The following is a 27,337-nucleotide window of genomic DNA, read 5'->3' as shown; positions in this document are numbered from 1 at the left end:
ATTGATAAATATTGATTTATTCTGATTCCAGTTTCCACTATAAGGTAATATTTGCAATTAAAGTTAAAATTTTTACTTTTTTGATTTAAAACATTCAATACTTGTCAAAAACCCCCACACAAAACAAGAAACAAAACACTTCTCTATTCTCACTTGCCAGAATTACACAATAACATTATTATATAAAGAAAATATTTATTTACTTGCTAATTGCTAATGATGTCTCCACACTGCCTTTACCAGCAGACTCCAGACCTCACTTGAGTTTTGGCTCAGGAGCAAAAGCGTATGAGAGAGCTTACCTTGGACAGAAGTTGACTCTCACCTCTTCATCTTCCACACTGCAGGATAGTATTAACTATCAGTATATTACCTTCAATATGGACAGTGAGCTGAGCTATCCCTGAGACACAGAAGGGGCCAACTACAGCTACCTATGCCATGAGCCCTTTAGTGCTTGGTGAGTAAATCAAGACTGTGCAACAAATACTCCTTTCCATTCTCTGCCAAAACATAAAGAAGATACACTATTTCTTTCAAGAAAACCACAATACATATAAATGAATTATAGTTCAATTTATGACGATGTCTAGGTACAGAACAAAAATCCTTCATGAAGTTAGGGTGATTTTCTTTCTCTCTGCAGTAACATGCTACTGACTTGTACACAGAGCTCGTTTGTAGTACCATCAGGGACAAAAAAAAAGTTTAATTTGTACATTTCTAGACTCATCTGCTGACATAAGTCACTTGGATATTGATCTGGAACAAAAATACTGGTAAAGTGCATACCATCTGCAGTGAAAGACAGTGGTTATGCAGCATTCTTGCTACCATGCTGCTGCTTTTTCTGGATAGAAACAAACTCTGTCTCAGGGCAGGAATGCATTAAGATACAAGTTTTCCACAATTAACTCAATCAATCAAACCCTTACTCATTTGTAAGGCAAGCTGGAAACTGTATTATGTAGGCAAAAGTAACATTAATTTGGAAGATGTCCTGTCCCACCAGGTAACAGTGGTCAATAACTTAAGGGTGGTAAGGAAGAAAACCCATGTAGTGAGCATTAATATAAGCCAATAGCAGCACTAACAGAAGATACTAAAATGAATATGAAACAAACATTGTTCTCAAAAAAGTCTGTTTCGAAGTATGTTACATTGGAAGACAATTGAAATATTTCTGCTCATGTCTGAAATCAGCTATCCAAGGTTTCTTGCATATCAGTCAGATCAAAGACAGTATTTTAAGTAACAAAGCTAAACCAAAATAATCGAACAAACATAATTCAGACATGAATAGTTTTTTTACGCCAGTGCTGTTCCATTTTTAATGCTAAAAGGACAACATACAAAACAGGTCAAACAGAAGTAATCTGACTTCTCTGAATTAATTGTGTTTTGAGTTATGGACTGTTCTAGTCTCAACTCCTACTGGATTATTTTCTCTCTTTGACTGGTATCTTTCACTGCTAGTTTTAAAAGCTGCCTGTTATCAATTTAATAATTTAGTAATAGGTATTTATGATTATTATAAATTATTTGTTAATCTCACCCTTAATCTGGGTGAGATTAAGAAAAGAAAGATCTGTGGATCTGAGTTTATGCATCAACACAGTTCTACATCTCACTGGAGCACCTCTGTTCTAAGATGTACTGAGGAGGAACAAAACAAAACAAAAATTACAAAAACCCCCCAACGTTTTATTATCTAAGAGTTCCTCAGTCAGCTCTGAAAAAAATCCTCTCAGGTGTCATTTTGAACTTCAATAGGACCAGAAGATGTTTAGCTAATACAGTTTTTCCTTTCAAATCAAAATAAATGCCATAGATACTATGACTGAATAGATCTACAGGAAATTAAACAAACAAACATAAAAAACAGCTTTGATACTAGTTAAGAGTATAAAAGAAAAAATATCCATTAGACATATTAAGGGTAGATACAACTCAGAAGCCATCTTCAGAAATATTTTTTTCCTCTATATGGGTTGAAGAAGGTAGAGGAAAAAAAGATAGAGTTATCTTTCAGGTCTCTTCTATCACTATCTCTCTGCATTTCTGTACCTCTAAAACAAAATACAAACCCACAGATTTTTTTTTTAAAAAAAATATGAGTTTTCTGAGGGGCAATGTAACCCATTTATAAATTATCAAAATGTAACTCAAAATATATCAAATGTAATCAAGAACAGGAAAATTTCTGAAGATTCTTTTCATTATGAAGCATGAAACTTCAGATCTTTTACTTCAGTCTCTCCTTCAAATTACAAAATGGTAAAATCATAGAGCATATCCATGCAATCTTTGCAGTTTATGCAATGGAGCATCACTGCCATAGACAACGATGAAAAACAGCATTTTTCCTTTTCATCGTGTTAAAATAGTTATCTAGTCTCTTCAAACTGCAAGAATTCCTACATTTTATCATTACTCAGTCTAGATGCAACTCCACTATTTTTGAATAAGAAAACTGACCCAAGCTTTTCTCTTCATTTGCAAGAAATATTTTATGATCTTCAAATGTTTTGCAGCTACAGAGAAGGTCTTGTTTTTATTTTATTCTCCTAATGTAAGTTTAGCCTATTCTGATCCCAACAGTTCTTCCTTTAGAAAAACATACTTTGCAGTAATCTGGAAAATGAAGTAGACAAAAGACTTCTGAAGCTTCCTTATTGACACAGCATGCGTTTATACACAGTCAAAACAGCAAAGCAGGTCCAACAAGTGTATCAATAATGCTGACTTACAAAACAACATAAGTAAATCCAATAAAACCTCAGTGGTACATTTTTTGGAGGCATTAATACTGACTGACAAACACTGCATTGAGATGTACTGAGAACTTTGTTACAACTTCCAAAAGAAAAGAAAGCACACTGTTTGTAGAATACCTCATTTAATGCTTTCAATATAGCTAACGGGTTGCTCCAAATCTAGGAGCTTAACAATACTATGGTAATAACATTTTTATAACTCCAAAGTCAAAGGTATATACGAAACTCAAAGGACAGTACACCAGACACTGCTAAATTCTTACCATACTATAAAATTTAGTCCTTCACATTCAAGCAAGTCTTGATTTCATACACAGAAATATACTGTGAAACAGACTTAATGTCAGTAGTTGCCATGAATCTTTTAGAGCATTAATAATGGGTATAAAATTTACATTGAGGTTCTTGTAGAGGAAATTGTGTTAAGAAATTTAAGTTTCAGCTAAGTACACATTATATCAAAAAGGGTCCATGATACTAATCAGAGTAACTTTTCCAGTTTACATTCTTTCAACTTCTGCTTCAGGCACATCACAATTATTTCAAGTAGCCCCTGGTCCCTCCCTCCTCTTCTCCCAACCACTCTCTATATTTCAGATCTCACCCAGTGACGATTTAGTTTATGCAATCACAGAATTCTCACCCTTTTACACTACACCTTGCACTCCAGTCTTTGTGAGTCTATGAAATGCTGACRTGCAGCATCATGAGGTACAACAAACTCACTCACTCACAGACTCACTCACTCACAAAGGTTGGAAGGGACCTCTGGAGATTATCTAGTCCAACCCCCCTGCTCAGCAGGGTCACCTAGAACATGTTAGACAGGGTTGCAKYCAGGCRGGCCTTGAAGATCTCCACAGAAGGAGGCTTCACAACCTCTCTGGGCAACCTGGTCCAGGGCTCCATCACTCTCACAGGGAAGAAATTCCCCCTCAGGCTCAGGCAGAACTTCCTGTGCTTCAATTTCTGCCCATTGCCTCTTGTCCTGTCACACTGGACAGCTGAAAAGTTTGTCCCCATCCCCTTGACACCCTCCCTTCAGGCACTTGTACACACTGATAAGATCCCCCTTCAGTTTTCTCTTCCCCARGCTGAAGAGGCCCAGCTCTCRCAGCCGTTCCTCACAGGGCAGGTGCTCCAGCCCTCTGATCATCTTCGTAGCCCTGCGCTGGACTCTCTCCAGTAGCTCCATGTCTCTCTTGTCCTGGGGAGCCCACAACTAGACATAGTACTAAAGATGAGGCCCCCCCCAGAGCTGAGTAGAGGGGCAGGATCACCTCCCTTGACCTTCTGGCAACCCTCTTCCTAATGCACCCAAGGAGACCATTGGCCTTCCTGGCCACAAGGGCACATTGCTGGCTCATGGACAACTTGTCATCCACCAGCACTCGCAAGTCCTTCTCTGCAGAGCTGCTCTTCAGCAGGTCAGCCCCCAGCTTGTACTGGTGCCTACGGTTATTTTTCCCTAGGTGCAGGACTCTGCGCTTGCCCTTATTGAACCTCAGGAGGTTCCTCTCCGTCCAGCTCTCCAGCCTGGCCAGGTCTCTCTGAATGGCAGCACAGCCCTCAGSTGTGTCAGCCACTCCTCCCAGCTTGGGATCATCAGCAAATTTGCTGAGGAGGCACTCTGTCCCCTCATCCAGGTCACTGATGAGGAAGTTGAACAGGATGGGACCTAGTACTGAGCCCTGGGGGATGCCACTAGCCACAGGCCTCCAACCGGACTTCACGCCACTGACGACAACCCTCTGAGCTCTGCCTTTCAGCCAGTTCTCAATCCACCTCACTGTCCACTCATATAACCCACATTTCCTGAGCTTCTCTAGGAGGATATTCTGGGAGATGGTGTCAAAAGCCTTGCTAATGTCAAGGTACACAGCGTCCACTGCTCTCTCCTCTTCTACCCAGCCAGTCATTCCATCAGAGAAGGCTAGCAGTTTGGTCAAGCAGGATTTCCCCTTGGGGAATCCATGCTGGCTACTCCTGATCACCTGCTTTTCCTCCACATGTCTGGAGATGACATCTAGAAGGAGCTGTTCCATCACCTTTCCAGAGATGGAGGTGAGGCTGAGGGGCCTATAGTTGCCTGAGTCCTCCTTCTTGCCCTTCTTGAAGACTGAAGTGACATTGGCTTTCTTCCAGTCCTCAGGCACCTCTCCAGCTCTCCAGCACCTTTCAAAGATGATGGAGAGCGGCTTGGCGACAACACCCGCCAGCTCCCTCAGGACCCGTAGGTGCATCCTATCTGGGCCCATGGATTTGTGGATGTCTAGCCTGCCCAGAAGCTCTCTAATCCTTTCCTCCTCAACCAAAGGAAAGTCTTCCCTTCTGCAGACTTTCTCCCTCACATCCAAGCTGCAGGATTCCTGAGGGCTGCCCTTAGCAGGGAAGACTGAAGCAGAGAAGGCATTCAGAAATTCTGCGTTTTCTGTATCCCTTCCCTTGTCACCAGGGCCCCCGCCCCATTAAGTAGCAGGCCCACATTTTCCCCAGTCCTCCTCCTGCTGCTGATGTATTTGAAGAAGCCCTTCCTGTTGTCCGTGACATCCATTGCCAGACTCAGTTCCAACTGGGCCTTCACCTTCCTCGCAGCATCTCTACATACTCTGACTGCATTCCTATAATCCTCCCAAGTAGCCTGTTCCCTCTTCCACATTCTGTGTACTTTCTTCTTCTGTCTGAATTTGGCCAGGAGCTCCTTGCTCACCCATGCAGGTCTCCTGCCCCTTTTACTGCATTTCTTACTCACAGGGATGCACCGCTCTTTTGCTTCTGTACAGCTGTCTTTGTCCAAATCCTGCAAGGCTATTACCACTGTCATGTCCAAGTCAAGGATTTATAGCCTAATTTAACTAAAACTAGGAACAGATTACATTTAAGATGGATGCCTTGCATACTAGTTGTTTAACTATTCTGCAAACTTATCTTTTTGTCAAGAAACAATCACTTGCCAACACTCCCTAACTCATGACCTTTTGGTCATTCCATTACATTTATTACAACTCTGATCAGTAACACTGACACAGTGCACTGTCACAATAATAATCTTCAACTTGCTTCAAAGATAGAGAATCAACAAAGAGGTTATATTGTTCTTTTCATAACTTGTAAATCAACCTCACATCTATGAGCAGCCCCACACCACAGTAATGTTCTCCAGTAAGTTTTGCTTGGAACAGTATTAGAAGTTTTCAGCTAAAAAACACACAAGCTGTCTGTGTTCATGAATGCATGAATGGTGTTTTGTTTTGTTTTTTATGGTACATCCTGGTCATTTTTTACCATTCAGGAAGGTGCTAATTAAATATGAACAGCTCCAAGTTGTATTTAACTCTCTCATAGAACCCGTAAGAAAAAATTAATCTTGTTAAAAAAATTAAAAGAAAGGTGCTCATTGTTTACACTCCTGAAGTCTTATCTCCTGTACTTTTGAGGAATGCAGTAAAAAATGATTGAGGCTATAAATCAGATTCAGATCAGTATTCCTGTGAATTTAAAACAAGTTTTACCAAATCCCCTTCAGAGTTCTACAACACATGGACATCTTTAAAGTGAGGGTGCAACGCAAAAAGAGCTTTATAAGAGTATTACTTAACCTTAAATATGACAAAACAGCAAGACACAACTTCTGTAGCATGGCATCAGCATGATTTCACTCCACCAATCTAATCCTATCCATTTCCTAGTAGCAGCTACAGGACTAACGGAGATTTCACCAGCACAAGATGAAAAGCTATTTCTCATAATACTATAATGTTCTGGTGAAATTTTGCTCAACAAGGACAAGATTTGCAATGAAGAAGCGGTCAGATAGAAAGAGATTTTCCAATGAATATTAACAGATAAAGGACAAGGGAGGACTAAAACAGGATCAGTTTTTACAGCCCAAGACAACACCACCACCACTACCTCTGCAGTGTTSTCCCACTACGTGTGATTAAAACCAAAAGTTCACAAAAATAATGGTATTATTTCTCAGTAGGTACTGGTTTACAGTTACAGAAATATATTCTTAACAAACCTACACACTAATTATTGTCCACATTAAATCAGCACTGACAACCTGAAGCTCCTCATGATACAATATGCAGAGACAGGTATTCTACTGCTGGATTTAGTATTCAGACATGCAAAAAACACAAAWTACTACTAAAATAACAACTGTTTTTTAATTCCCATACTCTCATACAGAGAGAGTACCACCTTTTGTTATAGTCAGCTTTTGAAACATGCTGAGTCCTAAAATATATTCCAGTAAAACTCAGTATAAATGAGAAAAGACAATAAAAATCATGTTAGCAATATCATCAAGTTTTAACTAGTTTTAAGGCAGTATCCCCAAGACTCATGTAAACAACAAATACTCTTCTACCAGGATATTAAAAAAAAAATCCAAACTTATTTTGTGCACCTCAGAAATCAAAAATATGAACTTATTTCAAGAAACCCTCAGAGATTTGTCTTCATTTYTAGTGACCAGTGCCTCATATCTAAGACAAAAACTGTCAAAAACTGAACACATTCTGTGCCATGAATATTGCTTATTTCATACAGAGCAGATTTTAAAGTATGCATTGTTAAACTAGGGCTACAATCAAGAGAACTACATAATTTAAATACTTTCACAAAAAATAACAAACATTTCCATTTAAATAACTGCTGAAAAAAATTGAAGGCAAAGTTATTTTACACAAAATTATTCTTTTTTTAATACGTTTGGAGAGTTAGCAATCAAAAAACTTAATGTAAAATATGTCACATTAAGTTCATATATGTGGTATTCAGCACAAGTAAATTGTAGTTCTTGGTATTTATATTTAGATGTGGGCACAAAGTATTTTTGGAAGGAGGAGTTCATGATTCATAGGGTAAGAGATGTGCTCCGAGTATTCACAGAGAATACTCAGAGTATTCTGAGTATTCTGCATAAATACTTAGGATCTAAAATTAYTTGTTTTATTAGCTACCACTCAGACTCTATAGGTAAAGTGTATTGGCAACAGTTCTCTGAATTGTTTAACCTTTTAAAGATGTTTTGTTACAGAGATTTTTGTTTTCAGCTCCTTGCTTTAAAATTGCAAAGGGATTTCTCCAGTATTTACTTGTCAATCTACTCTGTTATAAAAAACCAGTCATATCCTAACATGCACTGTTTGAAGCAGTTTGCTAAAATCTAACACAGATATCTTAGCCTATGACTTAACAAAATGGCAGATGAAGTTTTAAGGTGCTTTATATAACAAAAAATACAGTAGCTACTTGAAAATTTGCATTGTCTTAAGCACTTGTTTTAAAATTTGTTTTAAAATTTTTCAGTAACTGGAAAATTTTCTGCATCAGCTATCCCCTGTCCATAACCCTCAACCAGACACCGTCCACACCTGTAATAAAAAAAAAATCACCTGCTTAAATACTGCATTTGAGTTGTTTGGCTAAGTTGGCTGAAACACAATCAGGCCCACAAACAAAGCATTATTATTTGGTGACCTAAGACTGCACAGTTCTAGTAAAAGTGATTTTAGAATCATGACCTTATGTAATCACTCTACATTCTCCATAACTCAGATGAGGTAATATTACCAGAAAAGAGATAAATACTTCCACAATTGCTGTAAGATAAAATAGCATGAAGCCACTTCAAACTAGACTCTATGGAGCTAACTAGTGGGGTCAGATTAATTCGTCCAAGTATTTTTAATAACAAGAAAGAACTCCTCCCATGATTTATGTTCTCTCTAGATATATTTTGCAAATCAGTCATGGTTTAATCAACCAATAAACTTGTTTCATGTACTTGTGTTACTGAATGGGAAAATTTTACATTAAAATTAGTCAGAAAAGTGTAATGCAATAATACTGTCCCATTTTACAACTTGAGACATGCCCTTATCAGCTGACTATTTCAAGAATATAAACAAATACAAATCAGTATCTCCCTAAGTTTTTAATATGGATTAGAATGGYAGCTTACCAGATTTGTGCTTCTTGTGTTTTGCTTTCTTCTTGATTATAAACAATTTGCTCTGGAGCTCAGACTTAAAAGATTTGAAAGAATGAAGATGTATCTCACGCTTTCTTTGCAAGTCATCAAGTTTTCTCTGTAGATTTTCATTTAAAATGTCTTTCAATTTCTTTTTTTTCTTCTTCTTCTTTTTTGCCCGCAACTTGTTAAGCTTTAGTTTCTTATTATTTCGCAGAGAGTTCTCCAACAATGTTTCTTTACCAAATTTGCGGCAATTCACGTCTGGATTGTCATTATGATTGCCATTGGCATGCATTTGGCAAGTTTTCAGGGTGTTCTCCTTGAATAGGTTGATCTCAGATTTCACTTTGGTAGCTTCAGCACAACTTTGTCCATTCTCTACAGTCCAGATTTCTTTTCGGCTAAGAGGACCATCAACACCAACAGACTCTTCTGAACTAGTCAGCTTCTCCAAGATCTCTTTACAGCAACCAGTTTTTTTAATGTCACAGACTCCTGAAATTTTGGTTTCACAGTTAAGTTTTGTCTCTTCTGTGATGACTGTAAAGCTATCTGAGCGGATATTTTTTTCTGAACAGCTAACAGAGTCTATACTGTTCACCAGTTCTGCCTTGGAATGAGGTATCAGCTCTTCTCTACCACCAGAGCTGACCTCCCCATTGCTTTTGCTTACATATTTTGCTCTCTCCAGTTTAATCCTTGGTACTTTTTTTACTTTGATGGGAGGAGATGGAAATTCAGGAGCCTGAAAAGGCTTTTGTTTGTAAATCCGAACATCTGCACCACAGAACTGTGGAAAATGAACATATGCATTCTCCAAGTAGTCATAACCAAGAATTACTTCTCTGCATTCATGGATAGGCTGACCTAGCACAGCATCCTGAACATCTTTTTGTGTTTCATACACAAAGTCACAGAGACCTTTGAGTAGCCACACTTTTTGATAGAATGGGAGTTCATGAAATGGTTTTTCTTGCAAAGGATTAACTTCTCCGAGGACTTTAAAAAACTGGGGACACAATCCAAGTTTTTCTGCAGAGCTATTAGGATTGTCAGTCTGCCCTACAACAGTATACCAGTGTTGCACTTTCTGTCTAAGTGCTGCTTCCCAAGCCCTGTAAGGAAGTGTTGGTCTTCGATGTAATGTAGATCTGCGATGAGGAGGACTTAACAGAGAAGTCATTATTTTAGATAAAAAAGCATTACACTGAGGCATTAGAAGACAACGTTCCAATTCATAGAACACTATTTCAGGTAAGTTTAAGATCTGTTGTGCTAAACAAAGGAAGTGACCAATAGCTGGAATCTCCCACATTGTCTCCATTCTTGTAGGTGCTGCTTGAGCTAAAAGAGCCTTTTCCCATTCTTCTACTTCTTTCTGACTAGCTTCTTCTGCTTCTTTTCTTTCTTGCTCTCTCAACCTATTGAAAGAAAGTTCATCAATATTCAGATATCATGTGAACTAAAAGAAACGGTGAAGAAAAATAACTGCAGTATGAAAAAACATACACATCTTAAAATAACAAAGAACGCAGCATTAAAAAAATGTAATTGTCTTATTTTAATACTACACAGTGCATTACAGCACTAAAATATGAAATTAGATTCCCTTATTTCTCATCACAACTAGTTTATAAAAGTGAAAACAGAAGAAAAACTTGACAGATACAAATAGTTTGAGGGTTTTTTTTTCTTTTTTTTTTAATATGTATGTTTCCCACTCTACCCACTCCTCCTTTTTGGCACTTGCTCAGTACTTTTACAGTCCTGTACCAAACTATGCTTTTGTTAATCTACTACCCACATAAAAATCTCTTAAATAGCAAAGAAGCTTAATTTTCAAAGTATTGTGTCACCTACCTGGTAACTCCCTTCATTGCTACACACATACCTAAGTGCCTCACTTTTTTACAAAAGCCTTTCCCCTTCCCACCCTTAGGTGTGTTACTAATAGGTGTGTAATGGTGGTCAAAAAGGAAACAAACATTAGGATGCATGAAGAATGTGATGCAAAAATAACACTAAAAATAAAATGTCATTACATTAATAAATGGTTTGCCCTCACCTGGAAAACTGTATTCAGTTCTGGTCCCCCTATCTAAAAAAGGATAGAGCAGAAATAATGGATATTCAGAGAAAGATGTTATTAATAATCAGAGGTCTGTAAAAAATTCCACAGAAAGAGGCTGAGAAAACTGGGACTCTAGACAAAACACTAGTAAGTGGAAACATGACAGCAGTATACAAGTCTATTACAAAAAGGTATTTTAGACTGGGCACTTAATTTATTTTTTGGTAAATTCATTGTAAAATTCACAGGCAGTATATTTAAGAAGTGGAAATGCTTCCACTTCAGATCTATCAACTTTAGCTTACCAGCTAATTTAACTTATCTTATATTCTAGTAAGTTAGCTCCAAAATGAAAAATGAAGACATCTCTAATGGTCACTAGTAATGGAATGGATTTTCCCATTAATGTTTCAAGGATAAACAAACAATTTTGACTCAAGGCAAGAGCAGACAAGAATTTTTTTTCTGGAAACTTCTCAGAGTTTCCCCTCCCTCCCCCCAAAGCTTCTAGCAGACACTGTGAAGACAGATCACTATTATAATCCAATACTGAAATTCAGATTGCCTTATTTTCAGGTTTTCAACTGCTTTCCCTTCATGTATAAATAAATAAATGCTATGTATCAGTTCAAAGCATCAATGTTTCCAAATTCAGCCAAAGAATAAAAGGATATTAAAATCTTTGAAAACATGAAGCTAATAGTGGTCTTCTAGGATAAAGAATGTACATTTTAAAGTATAAAGTGATGTTTCTGTATCTCAGTAAACTCAAAAAAATGCGACAAACCCAGCGTAAGCCACATTTCAGTATTGATGCAGGAGAAATATGCTATGATCACAAACTATCATAATTTGTGTCCTTTGTATGTAGGTAGTTAAGATGGAGCTATAACAACATCTTCATGAGAGTGATATCTGAAATAAATACAGTTCAAGTGGCTTGTTACTATACCTTGAACATGAATTTTTAATATCATATATGTGCATGCTTGTTATTTATGAACCTAACAAGTACAAAAACACAGATTAATGCAAAATAATGTAAATGCAAACAGGTCAGTCAGTTCTCAAACCAACTCTCCGAATGCAGCACTAATTTAATCATATTATGAATAGACCAAAATCCTATTTGCCTACTTCTGATTTGAACAACACAGTAAAGTCAACGGGACTACTTGCATAGGTAAAGTGAGTAAGTAACTCTTATTCTGACTTTTGTCCTACTTTCCAATGTTTTAATACTGCAATACTATAATAAATGAAAAATACTCTTACAAATGGGGCAAAAGGTGAAAAGAAAGAAGGTAAAAAGTGTTCTTAAACAAAAAAGCAGCCAAGCAGTCCTGAAATCTACTGCTTTTTTCTCCTCTTAAGTGTACAATAGACTTTCAAATGCCCTGCTGCCTCCGAAGAGCACTTTTAAAATAATATGGGAATAGGCTTTAATATCAACATATGTAGAAACAATTACCTATTTTAGCAGAGTTTACTATAAGTGCAGGAGGTAGATAATACAGTCTTCACAAACAGTTTCACCAGTACCATCAATGTTAAATTTGACTTAAGGTAGAACTCTCAAAACAAAAAGAATATACTAGACAGACCTTTGCCTAGAGCTTCACAAAATGGTATTCATTACATTATTTTTAAGACTGTTTTGAAAAGCAAAACATAAGTTATTCCACTTTAAAAAAATATATTTTTAAAGGTAGCATTTTATCACACTATCAGCAAACATTCAAGATGAAAAGGTAAGAAAATGGCACACATCTTCATTACTGAGCTCTTCTACTAGCTGCCCATCTTTCAGATCACACAGCATTTTCCTGGTCCTTCTTGGGGGAGTATAGAAAGGAGAGAGAAAGGGGAGGAAAAGGGGGAGGAAAAGGGAGAAACATTTGATATTTAACAGAACAAATACACTTATACTGCGAAACTCTGGACAAAGACTTTGGCTTTTGTGCTGAAAGCAGCAATTAAAAATCTGTTGTTTCCTACTTTTATTTACATCTACTAAGATTGTATTTGCAGATTTATGTTCACAGTAATAACACACAACTATTCTAAGATCAAGCTGACATTTCCAGTCTAATGCAAGACAAAATCTCAGATTAGAGATACCACACAGAACAGAGTCCAGGCATAATTCCCCTGTTTTCTTATCATTTTCTTCCCTAAACCAGCAGATATATCTCACCAGCTCCATATCTCACATCCAACAAAAGATTTTACTTGGAGGGTGGAGGCAGCAAAGACTAGATTATACTGTTTTCCAGCTATTACTGCTCCTAAACCACTTAAATCACTGCATTCTTTTTCAGTCATCTCTTCAGCTACCCACCAAAATCATCTGTCTGATAGCTGGAAAGGTCTGATACCTTATGTTTTATGCTGAAAGCATTGAAACTCTGGTAACTGAGTACAGGGAACTATTTTAATTACCCACAAATTTGTTTTTATAAATTTTAAAAGAAACAGAAAAATACACACAAAATAGTAACCTTAAGTATTATTCATATTATTATATCAAAATTCTATATTAGCAAGAAACTGAATTTGAGGATGCCCACATAATCTTAATTCTATACCTGTAGAGTCTTAAACCACATTATCAGATATTATTTTTCTGAAAGATTCAGTTCACTCCATAAACAAAGGCAAAACTGAGATTACATAAGCATACCTTTTTCCGTGATTTACTAATTTAAATGATTGTCTGCAATTTAAATGGAGTTCTTCAAATTGTTTCATATAAACATCTGAAACTCATCTAGTGACCACATTTTCAGAGATGCTAAAGACACAGAGGTACCTAGTATCCTTTTCAACAAGAGCTGTACAGACACTTAATTCCTATTGAAATAATTGTGGATTATCTGTTGTTCACTGATGGCTTTAAATGTTTCACTAGACGTCTATATCTGTTCTTCAGCATCTAAAAACCTTTGAAAAGGCCAGTGTCCCAGATTTATATAATGATTCCACAGGTATTTATAGTCAGTTAATGTGTGACATTTTTTATATATATATATGTATATGTATATATATATTATATATATATATGTATTTTWTATATATATATGTATGTAATGTAGCATGGAACTAAGTAATTGAATAGACCTATAGAGTTTATATAAATGGCAAAAGGATTAGAAATAAGATTTCTAGAGAAGTGAAAGAAAACAAAAAATGATACTTCAGGATATTCTTCCAAAACATGCATCTGAAGAAAAGCTTGTGAAAAAATCAATTTTAAAGATTTTGTGGAAGAAATACCAAATCAAAACCTAAACTATTTTAAGGATTTCATATACTGCAATTCTTTCTACTCATGAAAGGGTGTTAGCGATTCATGGAAGTATCTAAAAGATTTAATATTAACTTGGACTTCAATGGGCAGTTTCTTTAGACTTGACCTGAGCTCTGCAGAAAGGCAGAGCACAAGCCACTTTACGTATTTGGACTGGAAGTTTGCATCTCCTGCTCAGGTAGATCAACAGTCTAAACAGAGATGCTTGTTAACTGGAAAGTACATGTACGCTAACTGGTTAGCTGGATGGCCAGAAAAAGAGCATGTTTTTGTTTTCCTAACTGCTCACCTGCAAGCAAGCTAAACAGCAGGCACTGTCTACCCAAACATAACTCATTTTCCAGCGTAGAGTTTTATGGAAAAATCAGCAGCAGAGCAAGGTTGGGAGGGAAAGAGAAATGCAAGATGTCTGGCAGGGTGCATATTAAAATCCTAAATGATTTACCCTCTTATTTGAGTTGAATTTCACAATCAATAATTATACTCTGGCACTGGATAGCTTATCCATATTACATCCTTACATATTACATCCTTGCAGATGAGCTTTAACAGATGTAAATGCAATTTCAATTCAGTAAACCACTATTACAAAAGCAAACAGTCAGAGAAAACCTATTCAGTGATTAAAATCTGTATCTATTGATATACCAAGTCTGCAGCTCTAATGACCGCTCAAGTGGGATTACTAAAAGGAAGGTGTCACACACTCCAATTATGCTACCTAGGGGTTGCAATCTCACACCTACTTTTGAAATGAGTCTATTCTGTGTTAACCTCAGTTATCAGTTTCAAAAAAAAAAAAGTTGAATAAACTTTTACTCTTCATAGTAAATAACTATACTTTCAGTATTGTCTATATTTTAGTAATAACCCAAAATAACTGTAAGAAGTTGTAAAAAGTTTTTCAGTAAAAGTAAAGATGTCTTAGTTACTCAAATGTGTGTTTTTATATAAATTCAGCACTATGTAAGTGCATTTAAGTTGTCAATAATAATGTGTGATCCCAACTAGCAATACTTCATTAATTTTATTGGCCTTCCAATTTCCAAGTCTTTTTTGAAAGCATATTAAAACAAAAATCTTCAAAATTTAAATGCTGAATGTTTGCACTATGGTGAACAAGGCAGGATATAGAGAAGTCCATTTTAGTTTGAAAGCATGGTAGACCCATTAGCAAATAAGAAAAATGAACAAGAAAAAACACAGATTATTTTCCTAGATCAGTATAGTCAAAGTAGTATCAAGTAAGACCAGCTATCTACTGACACATTTGTAATTTTTCCTATTAAGTGACAAAGTGCAAAAATCTTACAGCATAAAGAGATAAGTTTGGATTCCTTTCTGTTCTTGTAGAATACTGTAGAATCAACTACTGTAGACTCTTTCACACAGAATCTAGGACTTTTCAGTATGACTAGATGCATGCATAATTGTTAATTACTATGGTTTTGTAGAACAGTGTTTAAAATAGGTATATAAAAGTCGACTTTTTTATTGCAGTAGGTAATACATTCTACAGAAACTATGAAATCTACAGATTAAAAACCTACCAAAATAACCCTTTTCACAACTGTGTTATCAAGTTCAGAGATCAAGAAGACAGACAGACTTGAACATATCTCAGGTAAATTTTATTAGAAAAACAGTAGACCTAGTGATCTTTGCTTTTTTGCAGTGTGCAAAGTATGAGGTGAATTAGAAGAGAACACAGACCTAACAGTCTCTAGGGGAAAAAGAACTGGCTAGCACCCACGTCAACCAAAACCATATGGCTTCAAGTGAGTTGAAAATTAAGAATGCCTGCAAAGTCTGAGTAAGCTGGTTATATATCGGAAAAAATTCCAAAACTGTACAGTGTGAAAGAAAGTCAAAAGTATTTAAACTTTCAACACTAACAATCTTACATCATGCTCCACATTCAGCCAGCCTCTCAAGTTACTGTTGAAATACATATGTTTGAGCTTCATACTCTCAACCAAACTGAAATACATTACAGCCAACATCAAATGCTGTCTGGAATTGTATGCCTCTTAAATTCATGGACTTGAAAACCACARAAGTCATACGCAGTTAACTACACATACCTTCTAAATGCACTATCTAATGAATAAGGTGAAATGCCACATTGGTGAGATAATAGGAGCTGTACTGCTGGAGGTAATTTGCCAGAGGCAAATTATCAGTGAGTGGCACTGACAGAATCAGAGTTGCACTGTATGCATTTTGGTAGTTTTCAATGCAACTGTTGCATGGAAAACAGGCCAAGGAGAGGTAGGCTAAATCATGACTGATGTAACAGGAAATGTGGCCATATATGCTTTCAGTTACTGTCAGTTTCATAATGCTAAATAACAGCAGCCTGAAATCACTTAAAATCTTATAGCGCTTCAGAATCCTTTTTCAATAAGGGATAAACCAAAAACTTAACTTCTTGCTTTGTGGATCCACTGTATCAAAGTCCTGGGTTCCTAAGGGAACTCAAGATTAGGAGCAGCATGAAGTTGAATGAACTACAAGAGTCTTAAAGCTGCTTTGGAGATTCAGGAAGACAAGATTATTAAGAAAAAACAAACAAAACCCACAAACCACACCAACCCTTTCCAGTTTCTCCTATTACCTCTTTTCTTCTTTTGTTCTCAGCTGCTCCTCCTGCCTCAGAACCTGAACCATTACAGACTCAAACATGCCTGTTGACAGGCCTACTAAACTGCGAGGTGTGGAACGACGTCTTGTGGAAGTGCATGCTGTTCCTTTCTCATCTTCCAGGCCATAGCATCCTCTAGATGTTACAGCTATTGATGTTTTCTCTCTCAAATGCCTAGAAGGAAAAAGCAAGTCAATTCACAATTACAGCTTCTCTTACCTGAGGCAGTTTAACGCCTATACTTCCAACCACAGATCAAGCATATTTGCTCAGAGAAAAGCAGTTATTGTTCATCTGCCATTATTCAGGCTGCAAATTTTCACTCTGAATGCTCTTTATGATTTTTAAGTTTAAAATTCTGTAAAACTGAAATAAGTTATATTTGTATGCCTGTTAAAAATAGTGGATATCTATCTCAAGTAACTGAGTATCAACTAGAGATAGAATTTCCTGTGTTATCATTAATCCAAAAATACTCGGAAAGAAAATAGTTTTATTAGCCTTGAGCAAAGAACTACCTTTTTTAGAATATGCATAAAAATACTGAGACAAAATAAGGAGAGGGAGAGGTTATTTTAAATAATATGTTTAAAAATTGTCTGAGAGGAGTTTTGGTCTGTTAAGAAAACAAAAACCCAAATCCACAGACTGTTGAAATTACATTTCAGACTGTACCATGTTTCAAATTACTCTAGCAGACATGTTATCAGAAGAACGACACTATCATACAAACTCTGAAAACAATTGGCAGGGAAAACAATAAACAAAATCCTTTTATTTTCCAGAGCCATACAGTGTGAACCAAATTTTCCAAGGGAGTATCAGAGCTTGACATTGTCCACAGTGAACAGCTGTCCCAACATGGAGTCTATACAAGTGTACACATCTTTTTCCCTGCCCCTAAAAGATACACAACCAAAACTAATATGGCAAAAACTCAGTGCCCCATACCATAGAGATTCTAGATTACAGATTAATCTGCAGACAGCCAGAAGAATGCTAGCAGACATAGTAGCCTGAGGATCAGCACTCTCATATGCCTGAGGCCACTTAAAATACAAAGAATCTGGGGAGAACAAAAATGTAGATTTAACCTCAAAGAAGGAAAACTGACTTGTGCTCTGTTTCAAGAGCTACAGCCCCAAAATCTGCCTAGAATTACAAAGCCAGCATGTACTCAAATATYTCAAAAAAAGAACACTATAAAAAGACTGAAGGTGCTGAAAGATAAAAAAAACTGCTGGTCACATACTCCATGGTAATACAGCAGGTACAGTGTCTCATCACTTTATATATAGTCTTCCTTACTAAAAGAAATTACCTGTTTGCTAATATGGCTTGGAAGCATTAAAAAAGGAGGAGGTGGAAAGGGGGCAATTGCTTCAGCATATACTGTACTTCAGTCTGGACAACGTTTGTACATTAGATCAGCATGCTGATGGTCTGGATACAAGGACAGCTCTTCAATATTCTCTTCTGATGTCTCACCCAGGGCATATCCTCTTCCTCAGAAAGAGTTCCCTCATTACTCGCAGACTTCCAATGGTGATGCATAACAAGGCAGCACGTCTGTGTATAGTTACGCAACAGCTTTTTGCTGGTACTTAATACATGATACCTGGCCTACTTCTCCTCCTCCTACTCCCTGTTACACCTTCTATTGTGAAACTCAGATCACTGAAACAATCTGGGTGAATCCCTCCCAAACAAGCTTCCACCATTCTTTAAAAAAAATTTACAAAGAGCTCCCTTGGCACAACTGAGAGCGCAGCTAGACACTGTACGGCAGAAAGAATGAATAACCAGTGACTGGAACTCCTAAAACAATCTTTCTTTACCAGTGAATTAAACACCTCACAACAATACATTTCAAAGTCTTATGCAAGCACTACCATATAATATAGATGATATAAATTCTATAAACCTGAAAGATTATTTACTACCTTCTTCTCATAACAATTAACATAATACTATCTATTTAGCTAATCTTGAAACAAATTCAAGGTATATAGTCTTTTTTCATTATGTTTATACATAAGTGTGTTCTGCATAAAGTAATTATATGAAGGACCCCTGAGTTAACTGCAATGTATCATTACAGAATGTAACATGGAATTATTTTGTAATGTTTGAAACCTTTGATTTGAATAGCAATATAATTAATTGATATTCTTTTACTCCCAAAAGCCCTAAAAGCCCCAAAATTTTTTTCCGTGTTTTTCCACTGATCAGCCTCAAGCCCCAAATTCCACTCTTCGGTTGTCTTTACTCTTAGACATAAAGACAATTACAGAGTACCATCCCCAAATAAAGTTAGGGAAGCACAGGGTTTTAATGGACAAAAAAAAAAAACTTTTTAGTAGCCTGAGCACATGTAGTCAACTTGTTACACCAGAAACACTAAAGACTGTACCAGCTACTTCACCAACCAGGACTCTATCACAAGTTCTTACTGCTCTAGCTTCAGAAGATTAGAGGGTGCCTTCCACATGAACTCATAGCATACTTTTAAGTAGTTTCAAGCAGTATTTAAAAATATATATTTAAAAATATATATAAAAAAGCAGTATTTAAAAATATATTTACAAAGAATAAATACTGGAATACACACAAACTATTTTATAAAGATTGTTCAATAAAATGTAACTGGAGCAACCGAAGCACCATCTTCCTCTCACTTCCATCTTTTTTTTATGTGAAATCTAATGATAGCTTTGCTGTAAATCAGGTTTGAGTAACAAGTTAAGGCAACAGAAAAAAGTTAACAGTAAATACCTAGAACAGTATCTTCTATGGGAAAAAAAAAATCTGACTCTTGGTAGGAAAGCAATATTATTTACCAGCAGCATAAAATACTAAGGATGCAGTTTTACACAAGGTTTCATTAAAACTTTAAGATAAAAAGACATGTTTCTCTATGATACAGAAATCAATCCTGCAATTTGCATGAGAAATGCTTTCAGTATCTCCTAAATCATGGACAGAAGAAAGGAGAAGAGAGAGGGAAACAACAGGGTGTCTATCACCTGTTTTAAAACTGAACATTTTAAAGCTTAGTACAAGTCACTGCTACAGGAAAATTAAAACTATACAAGAAGGCTGTTTACTATATGAAATAAACTATTTATAAATCAGAAAATTTATCAAAAATTAGATTATCAGGTTAATCTATTGAACTGGAAGCACTTGTTACAGAATTTACACATCTAGTAGTATGGGAAACAGCATTATTCAATATTTTATAATATAAGCAACGGAAAACAGGATCCTAGAGCATTCATGCTTGGTTTGTTTCACACAGAAAGTTATCTTTTTTATAAGAAAGCTTCAGTTTCTTGGGCAACATGTTATTTAGAGAAAAAGGCAGTAAAATTAAAATGTAGTGCTCTCATACTTTCAAGCTAACATTTGAGACCGAACCAGCTTTTGCTTTTCTTTCTCTTCGCATTTCACTTCACCTGTAGAAACCCACATAAATTTGTCCAATTTAAGGTTTTATGAAATAAAGATGTCCCTTCTCAGTTGTTAAAAGCATTAGCAGCTAAATTCAAAAACCCTGTATAAATTCAGGTGTGACAAGGCTATGCACGCATCAGAAGGTAAAAAGGGAAATATGCAGAATACAGAAGTTCTCAGAATGACTTTACAGGGTAAAGAACAAGACTTGTATTCACAACCTCTGCCTCATGTTTTGGGGAAGCTATGTGGTGGACAACTAAGCAGAAGGAAGAGAATGGACACAGTTAAGACGAATAATGCATTTTTACATCCACAATCTATTCCTACCTTTGCATTAATTCTTTTTGATTTTTGCCTAAGTTATTTAGTTCAGACTTTTCATAAACATCTAATTGTAGATTCCTTATTGCTGAAGAAGGAAATGGAAGACCCGACCACTGGATTCTGAAAAGCGCATTTTTCCAGCAGAAGATGGGCACAGGAAGTAGGTAAGAGTTGGAGTTAAGAAGAAGGCTGTTACTACATCCCAGAAACTTCAAAGAAGAAATAGTTGGGCCTCCATTTCTTTCTCCAGCTTCTAATCTGTAAAACCTGGATAATAATATCCTCTCAACTCTTACAGAAATATTGCAACAATGTGACACTGTACTAAATAGCACAAAAGTATAAATACAAAATATATCCATTAGTTTGGAAAATAATAGTCATAGTGAATAGCAAGAGGAAAATACTGTGCAACTTGGACCTGTGATATACACAGGAAGTTGGAAAAGGAGACAGTCAAGGAAGAAGCAAAGTGGACAAACAGTGCTACTTATATTTAAGGACCACAAACAAATAAAAACTTGGAATATCATTAATTAATTCTGACTTTCCCAAGTTTGAAGCACTAGACACTACATTATGAATAACATTTTTTAATTAACTATTTAGGTTGTGATTTCATGACCTGTTGAAGCCAACCTAAATGCTGCTGTCACCCACCAAAGGGCAATAATCCCACTTAATCAAACCCTGATCCTAACTATCACAGCTCCCTTATGAAGTTCAAAAAATTGGTCTTAATGAATTTTTTGAAGCCATCTAATCAATTTTCATCAAGAACACATTTTTAGTAGCTGCGTGCTTCAATACAACTTAAATGAAAAATGAAATTGCAATTTTAGAAGTGCAAATCATTTATGAGAGATAGGCAAGAGGATAAATTTCTGCTTCCTTCTTAACTCTGAGTGTATTCAAGAGAGCTGAAGTCTGAATTAGTTTACACTGCAACAGATATTCAAGATTACTTTGCATTTGCCGCAGGTAAAAGCATGCACTTACACAATTACTGTAGAATCAGCCAATATACAGTAACATGTCTTCATGTAATCAGAATATATTAGAAGTATAATGTGAACTAAACATAGCATCACCTCCTTCGAAAAGATTTTATAGTTAATGAAATCATACAAACACAGTACGCCTGTCTCACATTTCAATGGAGAATCAAGGTCTAAGAATACAACAAATTCAAATCTTAATGTATCACTTTAATCTAAGAAACAATATTTGGATTTGAAATGAATCCAAACATTTAATTTCAAGAGTGTTTTTAGTATAATAATGCTACATTTGGACTGGATCATGCTTGTACTGATTGATGCCAATAACAGAAAGAATTTGGTCTTCTGAATACAATTTGCCTACTGGGATGCACATTAAAGCTCTTGCATATTATAAATAGAAATAAGCTTACAAATCAGAGAAAGAACACTGCCAGATTAAAAGAAATCATCAGCAGCAGCAAAGTGAACTGAGTCTTTTAATGGAAACACTTCTGGTCAATTGTATCCTGGGAGATAAAACTGGTTGTGATGGAACAGAAATTCCAGAATTACAAATAAAACAGGGAGACTATATTTGGTAATTCCAACTTTTAGACTACACTTAATAGATGTTTCAAGATTAATCTCATCCCTAAAAGTGATTAGATTCTCATTGACAGTGGGTGAGAAGACACAATGGCAGACAGATTTCAGAATAATGTCAATTCCTAATATACTAGGCATGCAAGGTATACTTCATAAATATTTCTGATAAGCAGCATATTTTCAAGACACAGCACAACCGCAAAACACAGACAAAGTTTGGATTCATAAAGTAAAGGAGGACAAGTGTTTTGCTGTTTTAAGGAATCTGATTTTAGCATCTCAGATACAATTTTTCTTGTCTGAGCCACTTTTCAGGAAAGTGATATTGCACTGCAGTCTAAACCTTACATTTAGTTTGTGTCAGAGGTTAGAAAAGAACTACAGAAAAAAATCTGAAAATCATTATGAAACAATTTTGCCTTGGAATCAATATGCCAAATAAAGTTTTAATAAACTCAATTAATAACATATATTGGTTAATAACTATTTTCAGCTGCAAAAGATCTTTTATAAAGAGTTTGAGAACACTTACGCCTAATTATGCTGAAATAAAATAATTTTAACAGACCTACATTTCCTTTTGATAGCTCTTTGCACAAATACAGTCTTAATATAATTACATATACTACCATGCAGTTAATCAGGGTTGCATAGTTACACCTGCTGAAACAGTTGCACCGGATTAAAATGTTACAGCTGTCAAACTGGAAACATTGCCTAAGTCTGGTGAATGTTCTTATTCTACTTCAGCACAAGATGAAGCAGTTTTGCTTACACCACTGTGGAAGATCCTTAAGACCTTAAAGCTGCTAGCAATGTTTTAGAAAAGGTAATACTTAATTTGATGCTACTTATTACCAAGCAAGACAGCAGCTGCATAGACAGTTCTGAAGTATGGCTACGAGGCCACTAGCTGTTTCACATACAATCATCATAACCATCTTTGGTTTAGAAAGAAAAAAATGAAGTATCTTTAAAGTTAGCATCTTTACAACTTTTCATATTAAAAAATAACATTAGTTTCCTAAAAGTAGCTGCTGCCATTGCAAGTAAATAACAAATAGGCAAGTGTAGCACAGCTGTAGTAATTTACGTAGGAAGAGCTGCAAGGGCTAGTAGTTTGGCTAATGCAGCATAAGTCTCATTTCCTTCCAACAGTCATGTCTTTGAAGCCTTCCTAACATGTATAAAAGGATGTTACCTTTCCATTACATTTTCCCTGGAAGATTGTACTTGATTTTTGATGCTACAGAAATAACTTGCCCACAAATTTGTTTTCTTCTCTCTCTGTTGCAGTCTCTCTCTCTCTCTCTAAAAGCACTAATTATTACTGATCCATTTTAGTCTGTCAATTACTTCAAAGCCATTGTCTTAAAGTAGTTATAGCAATAGAAGAAATGACCACAGATTTTATCACTCCTAGTCAAACAATCACAAATATTTATTTTTCAACTACTGCAGGTCACAGAAGGCCATTACAAACTTGCACTGTTTTTAGGAATATGAAATACTTTTCTGATTTAGGATCAAAAAGATTATAGCTTGCTGACTTTTGGGGCCTGATGGACTAAAGCAATCTTATGCTTTTTACATTACAATTTTCATGACTAGCCTGCTTCTCCAATATGTGACTCACAGAACTTCTACAGACAACCTTCCATGCAAATCAACTGTCTGCTTGTCCTTGTCCAATAACAGCATGCAGATAAACTGTGGATAACATCACATCCATTTCATCTTCCGAGTGAGTTCACATTCATATCTTGCTCAGATCTGGAGCATGCGTTGAAGCAAGCCACCCAGTCACCACACCTTGCTTCACATCTCAAAGCAGTCTTTGTACCAACAAAACTCCTTTTGGATACAACTGAACTGAAAGGAACATTCCAGCAAACCACTTACTGYGCTCAAATTCCTAGTAAACACTTGGTCCCTACTGCCATACCACAGCTGGACCAAAATAAATTGCCCTAAAACACAAATAGCATGGATATCAAGTCTTTAGAATGAAATTTTTTGTTGTATTGTTCTCATCATGTCAATCTACCTGGTAACAAACAGTTGTAAACAAGGATCATAAGAGCAATCTCCATTTTAAGAAGGTTTTTGTGGTTTGAAAGATCTGACAATCTTAGAGTCAATATTGCTGCCTAGGAGCCACCTGATAGGGGATCACTGAGCTAACTATTACACTACAGTGAACAAGAATGATTATTTCAAGAAGCAGTTGTTACATTTCATTTTTATTAATAAAATTAGCTGTGTTAAACACTTAAAATATCTGCTCCCTCCCCAAAAATTGTAAAAGAAGATTCCACAGTCGTTTCCATTAATACAGTTTTTAGAAACTTCTACCAGGTTAATGTGTTTACATTTCTGTGTTTACTTGTGTTTACAAGTATTTTAAGTCTTTAAAAATCTCATGATAAAAGATTTATTATATATTGAAATAATTTCTAGCTCTTTTAATATTCCTGTTTATTTGAACAAGACTGTGTGTGAAAGAAGAGCAATAACAACTTTTTTTTTTTTTTTTGTAAATACACACACTGATATTTAATACCACAATACACAGATTGGCTTCACTTTCTATGAAGTCTCAAATAAAAAGGCACTGAGCACCCCTATGTCATACCAAATYCAACACGTGCTGACTATTATTCAATGTTTTCAGCTACTTCATGCCATCTCACTTGCTGTCTCAAAATTCCTTCCATTTGTAACAGACATTTCAATGTAGAATGAGGAAAAAGAAATAGAACGAAGCAAAATAAAGCAGAATGCTTCACTCGGCATTAGTTGTCCAAAATACTGCACTGTTATTCCATCACATACCAAGCACTCTGAAAAAACAACAGTTAACAAGAAAAGTAGTGCAGTGTGTACGCTTCAGTTTAATATTGTAGAGATATTGCAGTCACAGCAAATTATGTAGTTTGATGCAGTCTCCCTATAGAGACAGCTTTTGAGCAGAATGTTGAGAGGCAGGTTCAAAGCATAATCACTCCTGGCACAGACAATCATTTAACCTTTATACTGCAGTAACATACTCTCCCAAGAAGTAGTTTTCTGACTGGGAAGGACTGTATGTAGTTGGTCACAGATAACAGAAAAATGAACACAGGATTAATCTTCCAAGATTTATTTAGTAAGCTATTTATTTGCCAGTAGCAATTCCTTTGACCCAGGAATTTGCCATCTTTTATAAAATCAGATTTTACTTGAGAAAGCTAGCAATGTTCATTCTCCTTTGGGTTCAGCTCCTAACCCCCTACTCCCAGCCTGACCCAAAGCTGCTTTTATGAGGAACAAGTTTCAAAGGTTGTTGTGTTGACACACTAACACAAAATACCTTCACAGTGGCTTATTCAGTTGAGTTTTGCAACAGTCTCCYCAAGCATTCCCTCTACACAGGCAAGGTTCTTCCCACCAACCAGCAGTACCACTCCGTGTCACTAGGAAGTTTGAGATTGATGGACACATACAGCTATAGCTTCAGATATTTCTTCATACCTCCTTGTTTTTCTTCTCCCTTACTCCCCTACATCTTTATATGCATGATAGCAAGCCACACAGAAGACTGGTGGACCTTCCACTGTAAAAAAATCCATGGCAACAGGTTCTTGCCAGGGACTTATATTTAAATATATCACAGTTTCCATTTTACCATTGAAAACTACCATTAGCACTTGCCAGTGATTATCTTCCATTTTATCACTACCAAAAACTATTTTGACATTAAATAGCAGTGTCAAAACAGCTACTTTGCCTGAACATTTTATTCTTATATTACCAACAGTAAAAAAAAAAATTGTACAGACTAATCATGTAAGACATCATCTACTTCTAACAGAGAAGGCTTCTAACTTTCAAGAGACAGTCCAGAGAAGTTAGACAGTTTCACTTGCTTCTGCCTGGGTAAAATAACAGGCACAGGTTATGTATGCTACACATTCATAAAACGCTTCTTTTTTCTACATCCAATTCTGCACTCCTCGGTACAAGAGGAATACAAATCTACTGCACTGAGACCAGCAAAGGGCCATCAAAACAATTAAAAGGACTGGAGCATCTGTCACAGGAAAGGAGGCAGAAAGAGCTGGGACTGCTTAGCATGGAGAAGTGAAGGCTCAAGGGAGATCTTATTAATGTACATAAATATCTGATGGGAGAGAGCAAAGACAGAGCCAGATTCTTCTCAGTGGTGCCMAATTACAGGATTAAAGGCAATAGGCACAAATAGAAACAGGAAATTCTGTCTGAGCATAAAAAACCCTTCTTCACCGTGAGAGTAGGGGSAACACTGGAACAGACTGCCTGGTGAGGTTCTGGAGTCTCCATCCTACTCAAAACCTGACTGGATACAATCCTGAACAACCTGTTGTAGCTCACTCTGCCTGGGGAGTGGTATTGGACGAAATGATCTCTAGAGGTCCCTGCCAACCTTAGAAAGCCTGTGATTCTATCAGGAATAAAACCCTTAGTGAGGGAAAACTGAGCACTATTTTGATGTTCTCAGCTTGGCACCTCAAAAAAAAATGTAAATAAGATTTGGACGCTTCTCAGAAGAAGCAAACCCTCAGCAATTGCACAAAAAATCTACCTTCCCTCTTCCCTTTATGTAAAAGGCACCTGCCAGAGGAAGYGCAGAGTTTGCTACACCTACCGGGACAGCAGTGCCAGCTTCTGCTCCAGCATCATCTCCAGCTTCTGGGCCTGTTTGGAGAGCCAGTGATCCACACCGTGCAGCCGGTAACACGTCTCCAGCATGAGCCGAAAGTCAGCCACGAAATCCGTTATCCCTGCATACTGTCCGCTGGAAAATTTCTCTTCCATCTTCAGCAGCCACATCCCAGCAGGCGAGTGCTGAAAGGAGTGGCCGCTGTTGCGACCTGACAGGGAGCCGGCTCCTCCTTCCTCCCCGGAGGTTGCCTGCTCTGGGAGCGGCTCCAGGAAAGGCGCTGTCAGAGGCCGGTGCTTCTCCAGCAGGAACTCGCGGAGGATGCGGTACGCCTGCTGCAGCTCGGCGCTCAGGCTCTGCTCCCAGGGGCGGCCGCCGCTCGTGCCTCCGGCATCGCCGCGCTCCTCGCCCCGCCGCTCCCGCTCCTCCGCCCTGCCCGCCGGCGCCCGGCCTCCCGCGCCGAGGGGCGGCGGGTGCTCGGCGGCGCCCGCCGGCT

At 36.9% G+C, this 27,337-nt stretch overlaps 1 protein-coding gene across 1 annotated transcript in view; it reads right to left on the bottom strand.

The window, feature by feature from the left end:
- The window catches only part of BRD10 (bromodomain containing 10), a 57,995-nt gene that overhangs the window by 29,724 nt on the left and 934 nt on the right, over positions 1 to 27,337 (bottom strand). The window contains exons 2-4 of the mRNA XM_085307294.1: positions 26,827 to 27,335; positions 16,762 to 16,962; positions 8,752 to 10,184 (exon numbers count right to left, since the gene is read on the bottom strand). Of these exons, the coding sequence (XP_085163420.1) occupies positions 8,752 to 10,184; positions 16,762 to 16,962; positions 26,827 to 27,335 (2,143 nt within the window). The remainder of the gene's footprint in view (positions 1 to 8,751; positions 10,185 to 16,761; positions 16,963 to 26,826; positions 27,336 to 27,337) is intronic.

This window comes from Rhea americana, unplaced genomic scaffold, assembly GCF_003343005.1.
Source record: "Rhea americana isolate MKP2758 unplaced genomic scaffold, rheAme1 scaffold_103, whole genome shotgun sequence".
In the NCBI taxonomy this organism is placed as follows: Eukaryota; Metazoa; Chordata; class Aves; order Rheiformes; family Rheidae; genus Rhea; species Rhea americana.
Note: the sequence above shows the minus strand (reverse complement) of the source record. Positions and strands in the feature narration are given on the sequence as shown.